This window comes from Phasianus colchicus, chromosome 3 (genome assembly GCF_987193195.1).
Source record: "Phasianus colchicus chromosome 3, bPhaCol1.hap1.1, whole genome shotgun sequence".
In the NCBI taxonomy this organism is placed as follows: Eukaryota; Metazoa; Chordata; class Aves; order Galliformes; family Phasianidae; genus Phasianus; species Phasianus colchicus.
In genome coordinates this window covers 70,965,001-70,985,231 of record NC_143438.1, presented here as the reverse complement: position 1 = coordinate 70,985,231, position 20,231 = coordinate 70,965,001, and the positions used below count along the sequence as shown (strand labels likewise).

At 38.5% G+C, this 20,231-nt stretch overlaps 1 protein-coding gene across 8 annotated transcripts in view; it reads left to right on the top strand.

Moving 5' to 3' along the window:
• The window catches only part of RUNX1T1 (RUNX1 partner transcriptional co-repressor 1), a 110,186-nt gene that overhangs the window by 84,541 nt on the left and 5,414 nt on the right, over positions 1 to 20,231 (top strand). For all 8 annotated transcript variants that reach the window (XM_090137800.1, XM_090137796.1, XM_031590987.2 and 5 more), the window contains 2 exons: positions 6,630 to 6,698; positions 12,699 to 12,889. In XM_090137800.1, the coding sequence (XP_089993926.1) occupies positions 6,630 to 6,698; positions 12,699 to 12,889 (260 nt within the window). The remainder of the gene's footprint in view (positions 1 to 6,629; positions 6,699 to 12,698; positions 12,890 to 20,231) is intronic.

Here is a 20,231-nt window from a genome sequence, read left to right as displayed (position 1 = left end):
CTTGAAATCATTGTAAATCATTGTCATTTGCAGAATGAAACATGTATGCTGTTTCACAAGTGTATTTCATTTAAATCTGTTTTGCCTTTGTCCTGAAAAATAACTTACGAAATCTGTGACTTAATTGTAACTAGAGAAGCAGAAAACCAAATCTAATGCCTTCTCCATCATTGTCTTTCTAAATCTCTGGATTCTTACTGTAATATTTATTTTCTCTTGATAACAAACCATTTTTTTGTGTGTGTCAAGTGATCTGAGCCAATAGCTCTATAAATTAGCTTCAGTCAGTGAAAGGAGAGGTTATGGAAATGCTGTTCCCAACTTCACTAATAAGCTTAGTCCCTAGAGAAGCCCTTCTCAGAAAGAAGTGTTCAGGTAATGGCTTGTACGAATAGCGTTAAATGTAACGTAAAGAAAGGCTCATAAATATGACATCTGAAATGCTAGTCACATCTCCAGCTTCAGGAAAAGCATTTGAGGAAACCCCTAGATCAAAAGCAGTGGCAGCCATCCCTAGTAAAGCTGTAGTGCAAAAAGAGCTAGGCACCAATGCTTCTAAGTGTACGTAAAAGAAGTGGAAGGAAACTGCATTTTTATAATTTCCACCAATAAACTGAAACTCGGGACATTCACCAGAACTTCATAGATCTGCAGTCCAAGAAAGATAGCCATAACAACCATACTCACAAAAGGTAAAATGATGATAAGAAGTACAGTCAGATCCCTATTTTATCATTATGTTTGGTTGGAAAAAAAACTGGTTTTGGAAAAAAGTCTGTTTGCTTAAAAAGAGTCAATGACATCTCTGCAGCACTGTGGATACAATTTAACTGGCTGGAGTCAGTCCATTCCAATTTCAGTGTGCCACATTTCAGTCATTTTGCATTGAAAACTGCTCCCCTGGACTTGTGGACATGTAACTTTGATCGCTTCAGTACTGTGGTATCCACATCAGTCCTTAGTATTGATAAGAAGGGCTTTTATAGCTGGAATATAAAGCACAAGAGTGCACAGAGACTATAGAAGTTTAATAATTTTCTCAAGTAATCTGGTTAACTAAATGAAAACTGTGAACATTCAGAAGTATAATAAAATTGAAGCGGTGCCTGTGAGTTTTGAGATTCTCTTCTGCTTAGAGAATTTTATTTTAGCTTTGAAGCGAAGAGGAAGGGATTGAAAAATTTTTCCAATATTTTAATTAAAGTGCCACAACATATAAATATAGCTATTTGCTGCACGGATTGTAAATGTCAGTGTTTCTCTCCTGTACTTATTTTTAAATGAGGTAATCCACCCTTTAAATCCATCTTGGCATCTCCACTAGCAAGAGGAGGGGGGAAAAAAGGGCCATATGGCTACAGTATCCGTGTCTTTGTTTCTTTCTGTGTATGATCAAAATAGCATCACTTGGAGTGATAAGTTATAAGCATTATGTTGTGGTCTTCATTGATAGCACTTCCTGAAATACTCCAAACTGAAATGTAGAATTGCTGGTTGCATCCAAAGGAATGTGAAGAAGATTCTGGTCATTTTGAACCAGTAGACCATTCCTGTAAGGTGTATTTTATGCTTCTTTTAATTTGACATCTCTGTAAATCATTTTGAGCTTGATGGTTCACAGTATCTGATGAGTATTTTCCTGTTGATATTTTTAATTAAGAAGTCAAATGATATATTTTATTATCAGTTTTAGTGCAATAGAATCCCATACATGCATTAGCCACTTACAACAGGTTACAAGATGCCATTATTCTCTGATAGCGTACTGAAGGTAAGATAGGTCCATTCATTTTAGTCTGAATAATACATGTTTATGAAAGTCTAAAAATGACTCATACTTTATATATATTCACTTGATGAACTGTGATGGTCCATGAAGTAAATAATACATCATCTGACTCTTCCATTTCTGCTGAAGCATTTCAGTACCGCATACTGCAAGAGGACTGAATCACTTTCGTCCTAATAGTGAATAATTACACATATCAGACAACGTATACTGAAATACACGCAGTAGGATAAATTAAAGATGAGGGTTCTTCAACATCATGGGTTATGAACAAGATCTGTAACCTTACTGAGTGCAGCTGTAGCTCTAGATAAGTGGTATAGGCACACATCAGAAGGTTTGCAGCAGAGTTGATATTTTGTTGAATTTATTGGAATGGCAGTCTTACAATGTTTTTCGTTTTGTTTGAAATCTCTGACTTAAGAGTGCCAATATGTGCAAGATTTGCCCCCAGGAAGCTACAATTCTCAGAAGTATATGAATTTGCCAATAATACATAGGTTAGCCATTTCTTAATACACTTTTAATAGTTAATCCTTTCAGAGTTTGTTTATATTTTATCAAATGTTGCTTAGCCTAGTACTTCCAGTGTTAGCTAGGGCATTCCTGCTGATATTTGTCTGTTCGTGCCACAGTTACAAAATCTTTTCCTTTGCCCTTTGCAGATAATCAGCATTGCTGCGATACGCGTCATATTCTCAACATGAGCTAACAGAGATGCTGTCAATATCACAGTAACATTTATGACTTGTAATTCTAGAATATAAAACCTCTGTAATACTGGTCACTGATGTTATTAAATATTGCTCTTAATCCACAAGCTGCACAGGAGGTTTGGGCTAGATTGTGGCAGCATGAATTGCAGGCTGCTGGGTAGGGCTGCGGCCACAGAAACAAGCGGTATTTTCAGTGTTCAGTTCTGACTGCTTTGAGTAACTTGTATCTGTTCTTTATATTGCCCTTGGCACTGCTGTGCTCTGCAAAACAACTCACAGGTGGCATGGAAGAGGAAAATATCTACTGCTGCTAGTTGCTGGAAATTGCATCTTGGTTGAGGATAGAGAGGAGATGATACAGCAATGCACTACTGGTGTCGTTTTCCTTTTCTTAGTCCTTTAAAATGAGAGCACAATTATATTTTTAATGTAATTTCATGAGTGTTCAAGGAGTGTTACAGTAGTCACGAAAATGTATTAGATGGCAGAGAAGGAAAGATGTACACAAATACTTGAAACTCATGTCCTCCATTAAAGTTAGCAAAGTTACCTTGCTAACTACAGTTAGTATTACACTTCTTCAGATTTATACCTCAACTTCTGAGCCTGATGCTTAAAAACAAAAGGCGGTGAATATTTAATATTTATTGCTCTGAAGAGTTTTTTCTTTGTTACCTGTGTCCCATCAACTGTGTTATATTTATTGTAGGGTAGAATGAAGTAAAACTTGCATATATAATACATATAAATACAAATAAATCTCTGTATTTTTCATATATTAATCAATCTGTGTTTCTGACTTAAAAGGTCCTCAAATGATCAGCTGTTCATCTCCATTTCTTACTGTTTTGTGATCATAAGCTTGGATGTCATTATCTAGTGACAAAAACTTCCATTATTTTATATTTTCAAGTCATCTTTTATTCCATCTTTCCAAACATGGATTAGATATTTTTTGAACACAAATTTCCTTTTAAGTATTTCTATTCTGTTTTCCCAGGTTTGGTTCTTATAATGTGAAAGTTCATCTCTTTTTTTTTGCTTCTAGCTTTTCTTCTGCTTTGCTTCCCAAACCCATTTTTATTTCTGCTCTTAAAACTCTTCTCATTTCTCTCTTTTACTACTTGTAGTACCAATTATCTTTATCTTAAAACCACCAAAAATAAGTAGCCTATAAGAAATTCCTACTTGCTGAACACCAGAAACATGGTCAATCACTTCACAGTTGATAATTCATGTGGGCATAACACTCTTAGAATTAATGCACCATAGTTGCACTTTAATTCATTTAAGCTCTTAGTAGGCGAGTACTGGCTATGCTTATTTATATGTACTTTTAATGTTCCTTGCTGGGCTTTTTTGTGACTGTGCTTGATTGGGTTACTTTTGTTTGGAATTTGCTAGACTTCCAAATCTGGTTTTTTTTTTTTTTTCTTTTTTCTTTTTTTTTTTTTTCTTTTTTACTAAGTTCTGTGTTTCTTAACCTGAAAACTTACATCCTCTGGTCACATCCTGTAGTTTTACCCCCAGAAGAAAATTGTTTCATAGACTCATCATCACTGACTAAACAATAGTCATGTTAATAATATTTGTCTTGCTTGGAAAATATGTGTTTTATTATCTTCATAAATGCTTCTTGTCTTTTCTTGTGTGCCATTCCAAACGATGGGAAAGTCTCTCACAAGCTCTTGATTTAATTCTTCTTGCAGAGGATCTCATTCCTCATGTAAATAATTTGTGGTTGGAATAAGAGCTTGATTGATGTTTATGTTTTGGAAATTTTAACAATTAGCTGGCAATCTGGTCATTTATGTCATTGGATTCCATTTTTGGAAAGTCATGCGTACTGAAAAATCAGCTCCACATCTCTTCATTGCCAGGGTAAGTCTAGGTTGGATATGGGGAAAAACTTCTTTACAGAAAGGGTTGTTAAGCACTGGAATAGGCTCCCCAGGGAGGTGGTTGAGTCACCATCCCTGGATGTATTTAAAAACCGTTTGGATGTGGTGCTCAGGGACACGATCTAGCGGAGGGTTGTTAGAGTTAGGGTAGTATGGTTAGGTTGTGGTTGGACTTCATGATCTTTAAGGTTTTTCCCAACCTGAGCGATTCTATGATTCTGTGATTTTTAATACTCCAGCACTGTGGTGGTGGAGGGCTTAAATCAAGGCCGTGATTCCCCCGCAGTGGATGGTACCTTAAATCACAGACAGGAAAATTCAGCACCAAATACATGATGCGAACACAACAACCTCTTGTTCTGCCGCATTTGGACTCTGGCTGTGTCTTAGGTTTAGTGCAGGACAGCAAATAAGAATGTTTTCATTTTTTCAGCTTCAGTTTTCCTGAGCTTTCTTCTGCCCACTCTGTCCCTGGCTGAACTGGCACTATTCCCATAAGCCTTAACACCTTTAAAGGACAGGAGAAGTGTACACAACTGTATTTGTAGTCTCAAGTATCGTATGGGCCAACTGATACCAATTATTTGCACATTTCCAGCATTGGGGCTGACGTCCTCCACCACGTCAATTAAACCTACGTACACAGTTAGCTATTCTTGCACACAACTTTAAGTACACCCCCCCATTGTTTCATGTTTGAGAGGTGTGAAATTCTGCCCATAAAAATTCATTTTTAGAGATAAACAGAAGAGCTGGGGAAATCCGCTCAGCTGCCTGTCAGATGGGAAGCTGCAGTCTGCCCAGTCGGTGTCTGCAGATTCCTGTGCTGGAAACTCTGTCTGTGGAGCAGCAGGCAGGGAGCGGGATTCCCTGCTGCCTGCCTGCTGAACCTGCCCCATCACTCCCATCTCTGGTAGCCAGCCGCAGGATCAAACATCAGCCTCCAAATGTGTTTTTTCAAGTTTCTGTAGCCTACTGTATATAAACAGTACTGCATGTCTATATAAATGGATGTAAAACCCAATTTGCTAAACCCAGTGGTTAACCGTTATCATCAAAGGACTAATTTCTGACAAGATATCTTAGAATGAATTTAATATGCTAAAATGAATATATTCAGTAAAAATTAAAAGGAATTGTGTGTGCATTTTTGTCCCAATTCAAACTCAGACATTATAAAGGATGCTTAATTTCAAGCGAAATCTCTTCAAAGATGCAAAACCTTTCTGATGTAAAAAAACTTATTGCGACAACTGAGTTCTATCACACAGGCAATAATATGCGCTGTAAATATAAATATTGTTAGAAACATTTCTCCTGCGTTACTTCAAAATACAGTTGATCATTTTTTAAATTATATTTGAAAGCCTATTTGAAAAGAGCAGCTTTCATCTGCTGTGGATCTGTGTGCTGAATTTCAGGCCAAAGTGAGGGTTTTTTTCTGCCTTGTCTGATCCTGTGGCTTTGAAGTCGGTGTGGACGGGATCTTGCTGATTTCAGAGTTCTTAGGCTCAGGCACAGAGGTTAAACCCTTGGAAGAAAGAGAGGAGGGGGGCAAGAACTGTCAAAATGTGATGGAAATACGTGGGTGAATTCTGTGCTCCCACGAGGCTGCTTGGTGGATGCATGTGGGAGCTTAACCTAAAGTTAAAGGCTCTGTTTTTCAAACTTGTGCGGCTGCAGTTCCCCACACGGGTCAGAGACAGGAAAGCATAGCTCTGAGCGTACAGAAACATCCCTCCTTTCTCTGCAGATCACTCACTGATGGTGGGATTGACATCTTGCTTTTTATCTTTGCCGTCAGCAGCCGGCCTGTGTGTGCAGAGCCAGAAGTGCCAGGCACAGGCTGCTTGCGCTTTCTTCTTTCTTTTCTAAGCGTAATTACAAAGGATGAAGCATGTCACCTCTCAGTCAGTCTCTCAAAGCCAGCTTTAAAAGCTGTCATACAGGGATGACTTGAAACTGCGGGATAAAAATAAAGCCAACAAGTCTCAGCTTGGCTTAAGATGAGACATTGGAGCCCTAAACATCAATCCAGTCTGTGTGGCATTCCTGAGTGACTGTCACAGTGTCCTGCTTGTTCTGCATAAAGAAAAACTCCATGCCATTTTTTCCTGAGCAACAGGGAATGGGAAAAGGTGTTTCTTGAAGTCTGGTTCAATCCCCTTGTGTTGCTTACCATGCTCTTTCTTTTTCCCCCCTCCCCCCCTTCTCCTCCTGTAGAATCGCATCGGGAATTCCTTCACAGGCCTGCATCTGGATACGTGCCAGAGGAGATCTGGAAGAAAGCTGGTAAGAACTGTTTAAAAACAAGAGCTTGGTATTCTGGCAGCTGTGTGCAGTTGTTAACACACTGATGTGAGGAATAAAAAAAAAAAAAAAAAAAAGGGCTTGCTAGTAACAAGAAGAAATTGTATTTGATAATCTTAAACTGGAACCGATCAGAACATGAAATAATCTTCATAATGGAAGCATCTGCTGCTGTAGTTAAGGGACTGTTGGTGCTTCCATTGTGGACTCCTATTTTTGAGCATTATAAAGGTTTCAGGCTAAAACTTGATATGCTAAAGTTTCAACATGACAACAATTAAAAAAAAATTGTGACTTCCCTCTTCCCTCTTCCCTCCCCCCCCCCCCCCAAGTTTTAGGGTTCTTACCTTTTTAACCTAAGAATTCCCTACAGAGTATATTCCCAAAGGAGCTGTACTGTAGCTGTTCTTTTAGTAAGATTTTGTGACCATTAGCCCTAAGTGAAGCCTGGGCTCATACTCCTGCTTGGTATTCAAGGAATCAAGCAAGATTGTCTCCATAACTGCTCCCAGTGGTTATATGGACATTCATCTCTTCCTTGACGTTGAAAGCAACATGGGCAGATGTGGCTGTGCAGAATTTGCTTCAACACTCAGAAATTCTGCCTGAGCCGAGGAGTCTCCTGGCAAAGATCCTGCTACTAAAGAGAAACCTTTACTCTCTCACCATCACTATCAGAGAATCTTTGTTTTCAGAGGGGCCAGGAGTTAGTTGAACAAGAACTGGGTAGTTGAGCATCTATTCTCACGCTTACACACATACACACACAGGGACAAAGATATCTTCTGAACACCTCTATAACCATGTACTGGAACTTTCTGCGCAGCAGTTAATGATTAAATGGCAAATATGAAGTAATTCCAATGCTTTCTGATCAAACACCCTTTAATTGCTTGGTGCATTTTAGACATGATACAGAACACACATGTGCGAGTGTTTTACTGGCATATTGTTGCATCAGACAAGAGGTTGCATTGTTAATATAATGCAGATTCATCACTAACAGTTAACATTTGTCAGTATGTTAATTAGTACTTTTGGAAACATTGCCGTTTCTGTGAAAAATAACAAAGTATTTACAACTTTTTCTTTTGTCCAAGGATTATGTAGCTTTGTAACTTAATGCTGTTTTATGGCCCAGAATATTTTTCATAGTTTGTTTTGCCAAGTTCATGTTAACATCTTAACTGAAAAATAAGAAAAAAATATGCAGTTGCAGGAATCCTCATGGAGAAGCATTATTCATTGGAATTTCAGAAATCTGGTTTTCTTGAAATAACTGGGTTTTAATGTTACTTAGCATTTCAGGTTATTTTTGACTCCTAGTTGCAATACTGTAGAAGAAATTTCTTCATAAGCTAGCAATAGAAGTTTAATGGAAGCTTTTGGCCTGACATGTAAAACTGGATGTGCATTCATGTTGAGTTTATCCAGAGACAGTATTTTAAAGGAGCTGTGATGTGTCATCTTGTAAATATTTGTATCATCAGTTATTTTAAAACAAAGTTTTAGAAGTTTCTTTGGTCCTATTTCTGGACACCGTTTTCATGCTGTTGAGGCTTTCAGTCAGATTCCCTTTAGTAGGTATGTCTGTGAACTGAAGAATAAAAGAAGTCTGACCTGATATAGGATGTATACATCTATCAGTAACATATCAGAAAGCATACGGCTTTCAGTAAATCATTGGCATTCATTTTTAAAAGGCTGTGCTTGAAGTTGGAGGTTCAGAATCAGTTCAAGGAAGTAAAAGCACAATTCAGGTCTGTGGGCTGAGTCTCTAGTGCCATTTGAGGTGCTGTGCAGTTTCCTGGCATGGTTGCTACTGCCAGTCTAGAAGTCTGCAAATCTCTCATGAGTCATTGCTGCAAGTTCAGTGTGGATATCTTGGTGTCTGAAATGACCATAAAGACCAAAGTGTAGACAGCTGAGTTAAGTGCAGATGTCTGATTGGGAAGCTGTGTCCACTGAATTGAAAGAATTTGGCATAAAAACAGTTAATAAGCAACCCTCGAAAACCAGCAAATCATGTGAAAAATGGATTCACTTTAAACTTTTAGAGACAGATTCATTAAATATACTAAGTGAAGCTCGTACTTCTGTGATGTTGGAACAAGTATGTAGTATCTAACACCTTGTAAATTAAAGCTATGTGAACCCAATTCAGTTTCATCTGTGGAAAATTGTCAGCGTCCTGATTAATGTCATTGAATAATAGTTATTCAGATGAAGAGTTCAAGACAAGTTCTCAGTGCCCTTAGTAGTCAAGAGTAAGGCAGGGTTGTGAAGAGGATCAGTCAGATCATAGATTAGATTATTTGTCCTCTGGAAATGTTTCTCTTTGTCAGATACTGAGGTGTTTCCAGACCTTTGTGTGTTGCTGTTTTAGCTTCTTTCGGTGTGATGAGGCCAGCCATCCACCATCACACATAAGGACCTACGGCTAGTCACAGTCCACAGGGAAGTGCTGGAATTAGCAAACAGGCATGGAGTGACCATACTCTCTCATACAAAGACAATAAAGAACATTTTTCAGGGTATTTCTGAGAAAGAAATCATGCATTTTGTGATATGAAGGAGAGAACTCATGATACCAACTCCCAGTGGCCTTCTTTACTCTGCTCACTCAGAGAAGGAGATGATGCACATGTCATGGTTGACACAGTACCTCATCCCTGTCCATCACTTTCCCTTTTCTCATGATGTAGTTCTAGTGTGCCCATGATACAAGAGAAGTGACTGGGAACTGACTGGTGAGTCATGTAGAGTTACATGCAGCAGTGAATGATGAGTTGAGTGCTTCTCCTGAGTCAACGTCTAGGACCTCTGATCATGTTGAGTGACATCTATTCCATCCATAGTATACATAACTATAACATGTTATAGTTATGAGTTAGTTATATAGTTATATAACATCTTATATAGTTATAAGACGTTATAACATCTATAGTAACATAAGCTATCTGCTCCCTGGAGCTTCTTTCATAAGTTACTGTTATTCACAGTGAAGGATTTCAGTTGCATTCTGAAAATACCTAGAGAAATTATACCAAGACTGTTAGCACAACCTAGAAAACGAAAAATGCACTTAAATGCATCTTAGATGTTTGATTTAAAAAATTTTTGATTTGTGTTTTCAGATGTTAGAATCTAATCATTCTTCCTTTCTCTGGAAAAGTGGCAGTATTCTGTGAAGCTTTCATTCTTGGTCTTCTCTCTGACTATTGTCAAGGATCAGTCTCACTATTGTCCTTACCTGAAGCTGTGAAGCCTGTGTCTGTGCCTATGAAATATTTGTAGGTACTGGAAACTTTTAAGGAGATGTGAGAAAATGGATGATGGGAAATTTTGTCTATTTATATTGAAATGCTGTGAACAAAAAGCACGAGGCTTTAACTCTTTGCTTTCACTTTCAGGTATTTCATTACATGAATTCTGCTGTCAAAAGTAATGGAAATACCAATCCCTAGTTTGTACTGTAGCATAAAGTATAATTCCTTTTCCTTTGGGATATGGCTTCATAAATACTCCATACACTCAAAAGCATTGTAAAAGAAGTGAAAATACAAGGTTCAATTTCTATATCTGGGCTGAAGAAACGTAGCTAGGTAGGATTAAAACTGTAACATTAGAAGTCTTTGTAAAATGTTGGGGTACTCTGCTTCCAGTTTAAAACAGTTGTTCAAACTAGCATTTCTAAGCACTGCAAACATCTCAGTGTAAGACTAAGCTTATATCATATATTGAAAGTGCAGAATGCCTTACAAAGCCAATTTCTCTTCCATAGTAAATACCAGCAAGAATACAGATTCTCTCAAAGAAATTTGCTTTGTTAATAACTGCAGTTCATAGACGCAAAACGTCGGTATTTAAGTTGCCTCATTTTTATGAAAATGGTAATAAAATTGCATCTGTATTTTTGCCTGTGTATATTTCTTTTCTCACAATCAGTGAATGTTTGCAGTTGGTAATAAATATTCAAGCACCTTGCAAATGTCCTACCAATTCCCTTTGCTGATCTGTGCGTGCCTGTGGGACTAGAATAGGAATGCATAATTTAAATATAAATTGCCTGATTTGCATAGACAATTAGTCTAGCTACAGCTTTGATCGTAAGCAAAAATTATTGTCCTGTATTGCCACTTAGATAGAATTTTAATTCACCTTGAATATTCAAAGTAAATTAAGCCTTAGCTGTAGGGTTGAAGGATATGATTTTTTCCTCTCCTGAGGCTTTCCCCTAAACAACATTTATGGTAGGGTAATATAAGGGCATATTTTCAGCCTCATAAAAATAAAGGCATAAGTTTTATCTCTTAATCTCCCCCTCCCCACCCACCCCAAAAAATCAGTTGACACATATCTCACTGCCATACACGCACCAAATAATAGAATGCTTCTTTCATTTTAATTAATGCAACTTTAGCGGGTGTGTGGATTGAAAATAAGTCTCTTTTGCAGTTGTACTTTGTGTTATTGTTGAAAATGGAGACTTTGTGTTACAGCTTTTTTGAAATAACACATACAGAGAGGTATGAGGCATCAAAACTCAGGACAGCTACTGACTTAGTGCCTGTATGTAAGAGCTAGGTGTATGTACATGTGTGAGCACCCAAATACATGTGATACAGCCCTCAACTCAAACCCATAACGCAGTTGTAGTACTTAAATTTCAATCTACGGTAAAACATTTTTATTAGAAATCTATGTTTTTAATTAAACAGAACATTTAATTAAGGTGGTTTTTAAGTGGATGAAACAATTAAGTGCAAACACTTGAATGAAACATGTCATAATTAGTTTTAATAGAGTGTTAATTGGTACTAGGTTTGCCAAGTTAATAATTACTGCTTATTAAATTTTCAATTAATCATTGTCATTTTGCTTTGAATAAAGATGAAAATTAGATAAACTAATTCAGGAGGAGGATGGTTTCCTTGTTAATTAGAGCAGTTAATTAGAAAAAAAAAAAGAAATTACTTGTTTTAGTTGTCAATTAAAAGACTGTTCATTAGTAAAATCTTTGCACTCTTCCTTCATCAAAATCCAAATAATTAATTTGTGACAATGCATGTTTTCTGGAATAAAAGATATGACACTAGTAGATACTGAAGAAACAGCTCATGGTGACTTAGTTATTTTACAAAAACATGAAGCTTTGGGTGTAATGAAGCATTCTGTCCCTGCTCAGGGTTAATTGTGCGCTGGAGTCGTGTTGGCTTTGGGGCGCTCAGGGCCCAGCAGCGTCGGGAAATGGTCTTTGCAGTGCAAATGTTGGTCTGCAAAAGTGTGCAGAAGAGATCAGTAGATCAAAAGATTGCTATTAAACAAATTTTAATTTTGGCTTTTAAAAGTACATGTCCAGGAAAAATATATTAAACAAAGAATTTTAATTTTTTTAATAAACTCCTGGGTGTTTCATGTATTTATTCTGTAAATGAAAAAAGAAAAAACGTTAATGATTTAATCCTCTAGTAATTTTCAGAGCTAAGTGATACAATTCTGAAAATGTTGTATTATTTCTTTTGTAATAATTCTTGTCAAACATATTCTTAGATCTGGTGTACTGCAAAAGCAATATTGGCTGGTCAGCTCTGCATGTGGTAGGGGGGGGTGGAACTTGATCCTTGAGGTTCCTTCCAACCCAAGCCATTCTATGATTCTGTGATTCAATTTTCTGAATAAAATATTCCAGAAGATTACAGAAATAATGCCCCAGTGACCTGGAAAGTCTGTACCTTACGAAATGTTAATAAAATTATCAAGAACCACATGAGTTTTAGAGTAGCTTGTGAGAGCTTTGGTAGTGGAGAAGTATAAAGCATCTGGGTAGTCTTGAAGAGTTGCAAGGAACCAGGTTCACCTTCACCCTACTCAACACGAAGACACAATGCAGCAGACTAGCTGCTGCATCTCATGATTTAGTCCTGCATAGCCCTGCACCAAACATCCTGTGTTGACAAGGATTTCTTCCCTCGTTTGCAGAGGAAGCTGTCAATGAAGTAAAACGTCAGGCAATGGCAGAGTTGCAGAAGGCAGTGTCAGAGGCTGAGCGGAAAGCTCATGACATGATCACTTCTGAGAGAGCCAAGATGGAGCGCACCGTTGCCGAAGCCAAGCGCCAGGCTGCAGAGGATGCACTAGCTGTTATCAATCAGCAGGAGGATTCAAGCGAGGTAAGTAAGGTCTTTGCTGGATGGCCACCTCTCTATATGCTTTCATCAGATAGCAGCCCCGTGCAAGGAGGTTGCTTTTGTCAGGACTTGAACCTGCTTTGCCTCATCTGATGAAAAATTACTAACAGCTGCTCTTTGGAAAGGCAGAGAACATGTCTTTGTCTTCCATTCTCTCAAGTATTTTAATGTCTTTGAGTTCAAAGAATTGCAAACCGTTGTGATGCCAGTGGAAAATAAGATCTGTACAGTAACCTGGAGCAGGAATCAGGATGACATGTGGCTGCAAAACTTAGATGAATTTGAGCTAGCTGTAATCCAGCTGGCACAGACAATTCATGTGGCATCAGGATTCAGTTCCCGCTATTAATTATTTGCTCATTTGCTCTGAGCATGTATTACAGGCAGATGCTGAACCCCAAATTTTCTTGGTAATGTCTGCTCAAAATAGCTAGTGGACTTGGGCTGCAGTGTCACCTTTTAACTGATATTTAGTGTTAGATACAGTGCACCTTTCCCCTCTAATTTAACTTTTCATTACCTTTATTTTAAAGCTCTTCAAAGTGCTGATATGGAGTAGATAGCAAGATGGTTTGGTGGAAAACGTTTCACACTGAAATCTAACTTAAGCAAAGAAATAGAAATTTAAGAGATTAGAGCAAGGTGGTTGTAGAGCAAGGTGGTTAAAAGCTTGTCAGGGGAGGGCAATGGCTGTGGAAGCTGTTTGCAAAAGATGATGGTTCCTTTAGGACAGCATGTGAATGTGGATTTACAAGTGTTTCCTTAATTTGATTGTGTTAATTTGACTGCAGGATATAGAGAGTTGAGAAGTGGACAAACAGCAGCACCAATACCAGGAAGCTGAGAGCAAAAGACTAGGGTGTGTTTTACCAATGCTGCAGAATCTGCAGTCTATTGCAGATGACAATAAATAATTTCCTAAGCTCAAACTGCCCTTAAAAATAGACATGACAGAAGTTACATCAGTAAAATGTTGCTCCTATACAATCATCAAATGAAAGAACGTTACTTTTGTTAACTATTTATTGTTCTTGTACTAGGCTCTTGGCTGTAGTGAAGCTACAGTTGGAAAAAGAATAGATAGCAGTACCCACTGTGTGGGGACATGGCAAAGCACTTTTCCTGGACTGCATGGATAGCACTGTAGAAGAGTCACTTAAGTTGAAAGATGCAGATGAGGTAGCTGCAGCATGCTGAGAAAACTGGCAGAAGTCATGAGCAGATAAGCCAGTGGCATGCTGCAGTATGCATCCATAATTTGTGGGAGCGTAAGATTTTAATTCATACCAGGCTTCTCTGGAGATGAAAGAACATTGTGGGATCACTGAATGCTCAAAGTTCTCCTTAATGTGTAGCAGATGAATAACAAGGAGACAAAAGGAATTGATTTTCAGCATCTGAAAGTTTGTCAGGAAGAAAGGGACCAGGAGAAGCGTATGTACCCTTTAAAGCACTAACTGTTCCATTGCAGATTAAATGAGACATAAATTCAATTTATTGGCATTTTGTATCTAAGATATTCAAGGACATTTTTTGTACACTGTGTTCACTGAAAGGGCATTTGTCTGACTTAGCATCATTAAAGACCTGTCATTTTACATGTGTATGCATACAAGAGATTCCCATTTCAAAACCAAAATTCCAAAGGTAAATGCCTAAGAGGAAATTGCAAATTAAATCTGTTTAGTGAACTGATGTAGTGTAGGCAAGACAGATGAAGACCTTATGTGCCAGTACATACAGCCCATTCTTCCACAAGCAAACACACACCCAGACCGGAGAGTTTGTGTGCTGTGATTTGCTCCTGATCAGTTGTACCTCTGGAGAAAGCTGTATGACAACAGACATCTTTACATAAACAAGAATTGCTTATGAAGTTGCTTACTTCTTGAAACTAGAACGTAAAAAGGGGCAAATAATTCTTATAATTTCATTCTAATGAAACGTGGCTCAGAGGGTTACAAATGTTCTCAGAGCTGTTTATATTCAACGAAGATAGAAGCCTTCTGGACCTAGACCAATCGACATAGTTAGGACCTATTTCAAGTGAGGTCTGGTGGCCTCGTCCTGCAGCTTTCACCCCTGTAGTCATGAGCAGCACATCAGTATGGTTGTTTTGAGATGCCAAATGCAAGTTTTAATAGACCTCAGTACATGTTTACAGATGCTTGGTTAATTTTAAGGCAGACGACAGTGGTACTTACTTGACAGCTAATTGCTAGATGTGCCTGGTCAGTTTTTATTTGTCCCTTTTCAGCCTCCAGTTATGCCACGCTCCATCCACTTAGTACACTGCTTCCTACAACTACCTGTTACTTTTGGCTAACTTTTTTTTTTGGATAACATATCTAAAAATGGACCGGCCTTTTCCTTCATCTTTCAGGACAGGAGATTGTTCTGCCAGTGTTTCAGAATTATTCCTTTGGAGTTGAGACCTTGCGTTCAGTGAGGTTGAGGAGTAAAACTTCACATTTGCTTTGCTCTTTGTTATCTTTCAATCTCTTTGTGTATATCCCTCCTCATTTGTCTAAGTTGGAAATCTCTGTAAAGTTTTCTGTTTACAACTGTTTACAACTTTCAGCAGTATACTGTAAGTATGTATTTCAAGGGCTATCTCTGGTTTCAGATATGAGGGTGCTGTAGCAGCAGCTACTGAGCATAGAGGAAGACAAAGCCTCGCTCCTCATTTCTTATCCCTGCCTGGGATATTATAGCAAAGTCAACAAGAGAGCTCAATATAGACTGCTACATAACCTCCATGCAGCTCCTGACAGCATATTTCTCCCACGGGTGTCATTTGTTCTTTTGGCTGTGGAAACTATGGAAGGAGACAGGAATTTGGCACCACATTTCTAATGTTTCTGATATAAATTTCATCTGCTGCAGCCACTCCCTGTCTGTTCTCAAGATTTCTCCCTTACAGCTTCATTTGTTATTTAGTAAAATGCAACCTGGACCTAGCTGAGGCTTCCTGGAGCTGCTTTGCTCTGAGGACTTTGTGGCATGATTTCTCTTGCTGTCTTCTCTAGAGCCTGAAGCCATATCTAGGACTAAAGACTAGATTTTTTTAATGATTGCCGTGTTAAGGTAGTACGTAGTGTCCCCATGCAAGAACTTTTAGAGATCTCACATAGAAAAATATGTGTGTATATATTTGAAACCTGAAAAAGTGACCTCCACGACTGCAAGAGAATAATGACATTGATGTGTTGAGCAGACCAGAGCTAAGTAGAGGACACTGAGGGCAGTGAGAGGACCAATAAGAGGAGGTGTAATTTTGGGGTGCATCTTGAATTTTAAGAAGCGCTCTGCAATGTGTTGAGCATTGCCACGTTACATAGTAAAGTTTTCATTTCTGACCCAATAATTCCTTTCTGAATTATTGTCCTTTGCTTATGTTAGAGTTCAATATGTATGCCATCAGTATCTGCACATTTACTTTTTCAAAATTTTCCAAGATTTTCTCAGCATAAGATTTTGAGACTGACAAGGACATTGTCATTATTTTCTGTTATTACGAGATTGGTTGAAGACCAGTGAGCAGAGCACCCTGTGGCCAGAAAGCAAAAGAACAAGAGAAGGCCTACCTGTCAGCATGATTGTTCCTGAACCGCAAATTATTTCTTTACCAGTTCCTTACAGTTGCTTGACAAAAGATGACCCATTCATCAGGAGTTGACTTGGCTGAGTACAGAAACATGTGTGAGCAGCCTACTCTTTAATGACTGCCGTACTTGCTTTGGCTGCAATCTACTGTTGTGCAAATCAATTTTAATGGTAAGGGCGAGCAGCTTAGCAAAGAGACTGTCTGCCCAGATTGTAGGAGGGGGAATTAAAACATCTGTCTTTCTGCTCTGGTACAAAATGCCACAGAAAGATCTGACAGTCAGTATTCTTCCTCACTTTTCGCAGGGTGGGGGCTGGGGATGGAGAAGGAACACAAATGTTTCGGTTCTCTCCTGAAAGCAGATGCTGACATCTGATCAGATAAAACAGTATGTAACTGGTCCAACACTGCTTTTACGAGACGTGTAGTGTTAAGACTTGTTTATATTGCAGCAGCTTATGTTGTATGTGAACATCACACTTACCTGACATTTTGAAAGCAGCTGGGCTCAATCTCTGCTGACCAATCCATTGAGACCAGGACTGTGCCAGCAAACCTGACTCTGAGCATCAGATGCTGTGATGCAGGCGAGCTCAATTTGTTAGGCTGGTGTTGAATTTGTACATGTCAGCTAATGTTTAATTTTCTTTTGGCTGGGCAACTCTTAGAAAGCAGCACTTTGTCCTCTGCAGTGGTGAGTGGTACAGAGGCACCAGGGCCATGTGTTCAGCACAGGATCAGACAGTTTGTGATGTGAGCTCTGGCAGAGCCCCAGGCTGCTCAGCTAAGCCTGGCCAGCCAGCTTGCATGTCTCTTCAGCATGACTTTCTGCACTTCTGTTTTCAGGATGTAGCTTCTCTGTGCTAGCTTGTATGAACACAGGTATACATCGCAGAGTTAACAGTGGCTTGGCCTTGAATGTTTGCTGATAGGTGTAAGTTTATGAGAAACATTTTATGACTTAAATCTTTCTGAGGAGTACTGCATTTAGAAGCATTGTGGGAATTTCCAAGAACCAATGTATTCTTTTCCTTCTAATGGGTCTTTGACAGAATTTTCAAAATCTTCTTCTTTGTGGTCGTGGTTGTCTTTTTTTTTTTCTTTTTGGCGTGGGGCCATGGAGTAAGTGATGATTACAAACTTGTTAAAAATGCATTTTTTTCATAGCCAGCCATGCTTCCTATCCTGGTAAACTGGGGAAGTTTGTCAGAGATGATATAACAATGTTTGATACTGTATTATGGCCTTTCAGAGTTCATAGTATCTTTGACATGTCAAGATCCATTTGTTTTTTGTTTTTTTTGTTTTCCCTCTTCCAGCCAACTTACACCGAGTCTCAGCTGGAGGTGTCAGAGGAAAACAAACACTCAATTGTGATTAAATATTTCAAAAATGAAAGTGATGGGATGGGCAGAGTTATTGAGAAACGTGTGTCCTGGTATTGGAGACCACAGAAATGGAGACCTTTTGTTCTGAGAATTTTCATGATGGCATACAGAAGTTTCTGAATTCTGCTGTTTAAAGATGGAAGCTTAAGTGGATGAAAATTAAGAGTCTGACCTAAGATAAGGCTTTGACCTACGACTGATGTTCCTTGTTGGTTGAAAGAAGAGGATGAAATATGATCAGTGGCATAGATTTTGAGTGAGATTCCCATCTGTTGTAATTTACCCAATTTCATTGAATTAATGCATTTTCAAGGTAGTGAGGTTAAATTGAATTATGTAGTCTGAGAATCTTGCCTTTTGTATAACCTCACTCTTTCCCAGGAAAATCAATGCAGAATAAAACTGTAATCCAGTCCTGCTCATAGTTTTAACTACATCTGGAACTCTGTAAAGCACAAGCTGGAAGTGCAGTATAGTAGGTGTCTCCCTGAAGACAGAAAATAGACCAGGAGAGGCTTTGGGAGATCCCCTACCCTCTTTCCCAATGCATGATCAAATCTAGCTGTGATATTCCTGCAGTATACCTGCTTTGCCTATATTTTAGCGATGGAGATTCTCCAGTTGCCTCTAGGAAATTTATTCTGATCTTTAAAAAGATTTTTTATAACATCTTTTTCCAGTTTTTCCTACAGCTGTTTCATCTCACTATTTTTCCTGTTAATTCATGGTTATTGCCAGTCTCGCTGCAGTAGCCTCTGAGATGTTTGGATGCTGCTTTACCTCTCAGGCTGTCATCTCTATTGGAGTCTGTTTGGTCTTTCCTCATAGCTTGTGTTCAATCTCTGATAATTCTCACAGCCTTTCTTTCTATCTTATTTGTCTTATTTCATTTTCTGTATTTGAAGTGCATCATCCCAACATAGATGATACTCCAGACTGGTCAGTGCTGGGAGCTAGGGAATCTTAAATAGGGTGTCACACAGTCCATAGTCGTATCTTCATATAGTGTCCATACTTTCTGTATGGTAATTGTCACCTTGTCATCAACCTGACATTGTTGTCCCAGGTTATCCGAGATACTGTCCATGCAGTTCAGCTTCCATTTGGCTGATATAGAAATACTACTTAGCCCTAGTCAGCTCTTGAGCTTCCCAGAAGGAAAGATGCTTTGAGCATGGTCAGTCCTACAGCGAGCTCATGCTCTGTCCACAGTGTCTGGACGATTAACTTGGGAACATGTGAGAGGCGGTGCATGAAGCACATCATAAGAGTAGCCAGCATCTTGAGCCTGGTTTTAATTTGGTAGAGCATGGACTCTGAAGCTTTCCTTCAGCAGTGTGAACAGAAAACGTCATTGCCAGAGCTTTGATAATTGAGTTCTGTCTCTATAGCCATTCTTGCTGCTTATACAGAGGATGTTGCACCCAGTGGTCACAGTGGTGAGGATTTGGTGGGACTGGGAGTTCTGCATGCCAAATCCAGATGCTATTGAACCAGCTCCCTGTGGCACATATGTCTGCTTATGTTAATTTACACCATCATAATTCTTAAATGCAATTTTTTTGTGTGTGTGTAAACGTGAGCTATAAAATTTATTTTGAAATTCTTGCATTTTATGTGCTTTTATTCCCACAATTACGTTAAAGACATAATGACCTGTTAAATTATAAGTAATATATTCAGTGGACGAAATCACGTAGTAGACAATGTAGGACACATTAAGTAATCATGTAAAGAAGCAGCTTAGACCTTTGTCACTTCATTAAAATCTGGCACTTATCACTTTTAATGTTCAGTACAGGCTGATATGTGAACTGATGACTATTTTAATAAGAAAGTTGAGCCTATGCGGTTAAAATTTAAATGACTGTCTTCTGACTAATATTAATACAGATGTTGTGGTATGAAACCCAAATATTGTTTGATGGTTCTAGTCAAGTCTGGGAGATAGTTCTGTCTGTGTGGATATGCCTTCCTCAGAAGGGAGGAAAAAGGATGATGCCTCAGAAACTGGCTTCTATTAACTAAATAGATATTTGAGTAGAAAAAAGTTTAATGTTCACATAGCATGCACTTGAGTGCTGCAATCAGATCTGCACAAGGGAGAGGGTTCCCTGCATCTGAACAAGTGCTGGTTATTTTCAGCTTCCTTCTATATGAGGAAAAATGCCTTTTTGGAAAAGTCTGCACAGGGAGATTTCGTACACAAACACAATTGGAGCAGAATCACACCATGTTTATTGATCACAGTGCAAACATCAGGTTGGCAAAATGAAACTTTCAGAAGTATAATGCAACTTTTGAAAGTATTGAAATAGCAAAGGGGAGA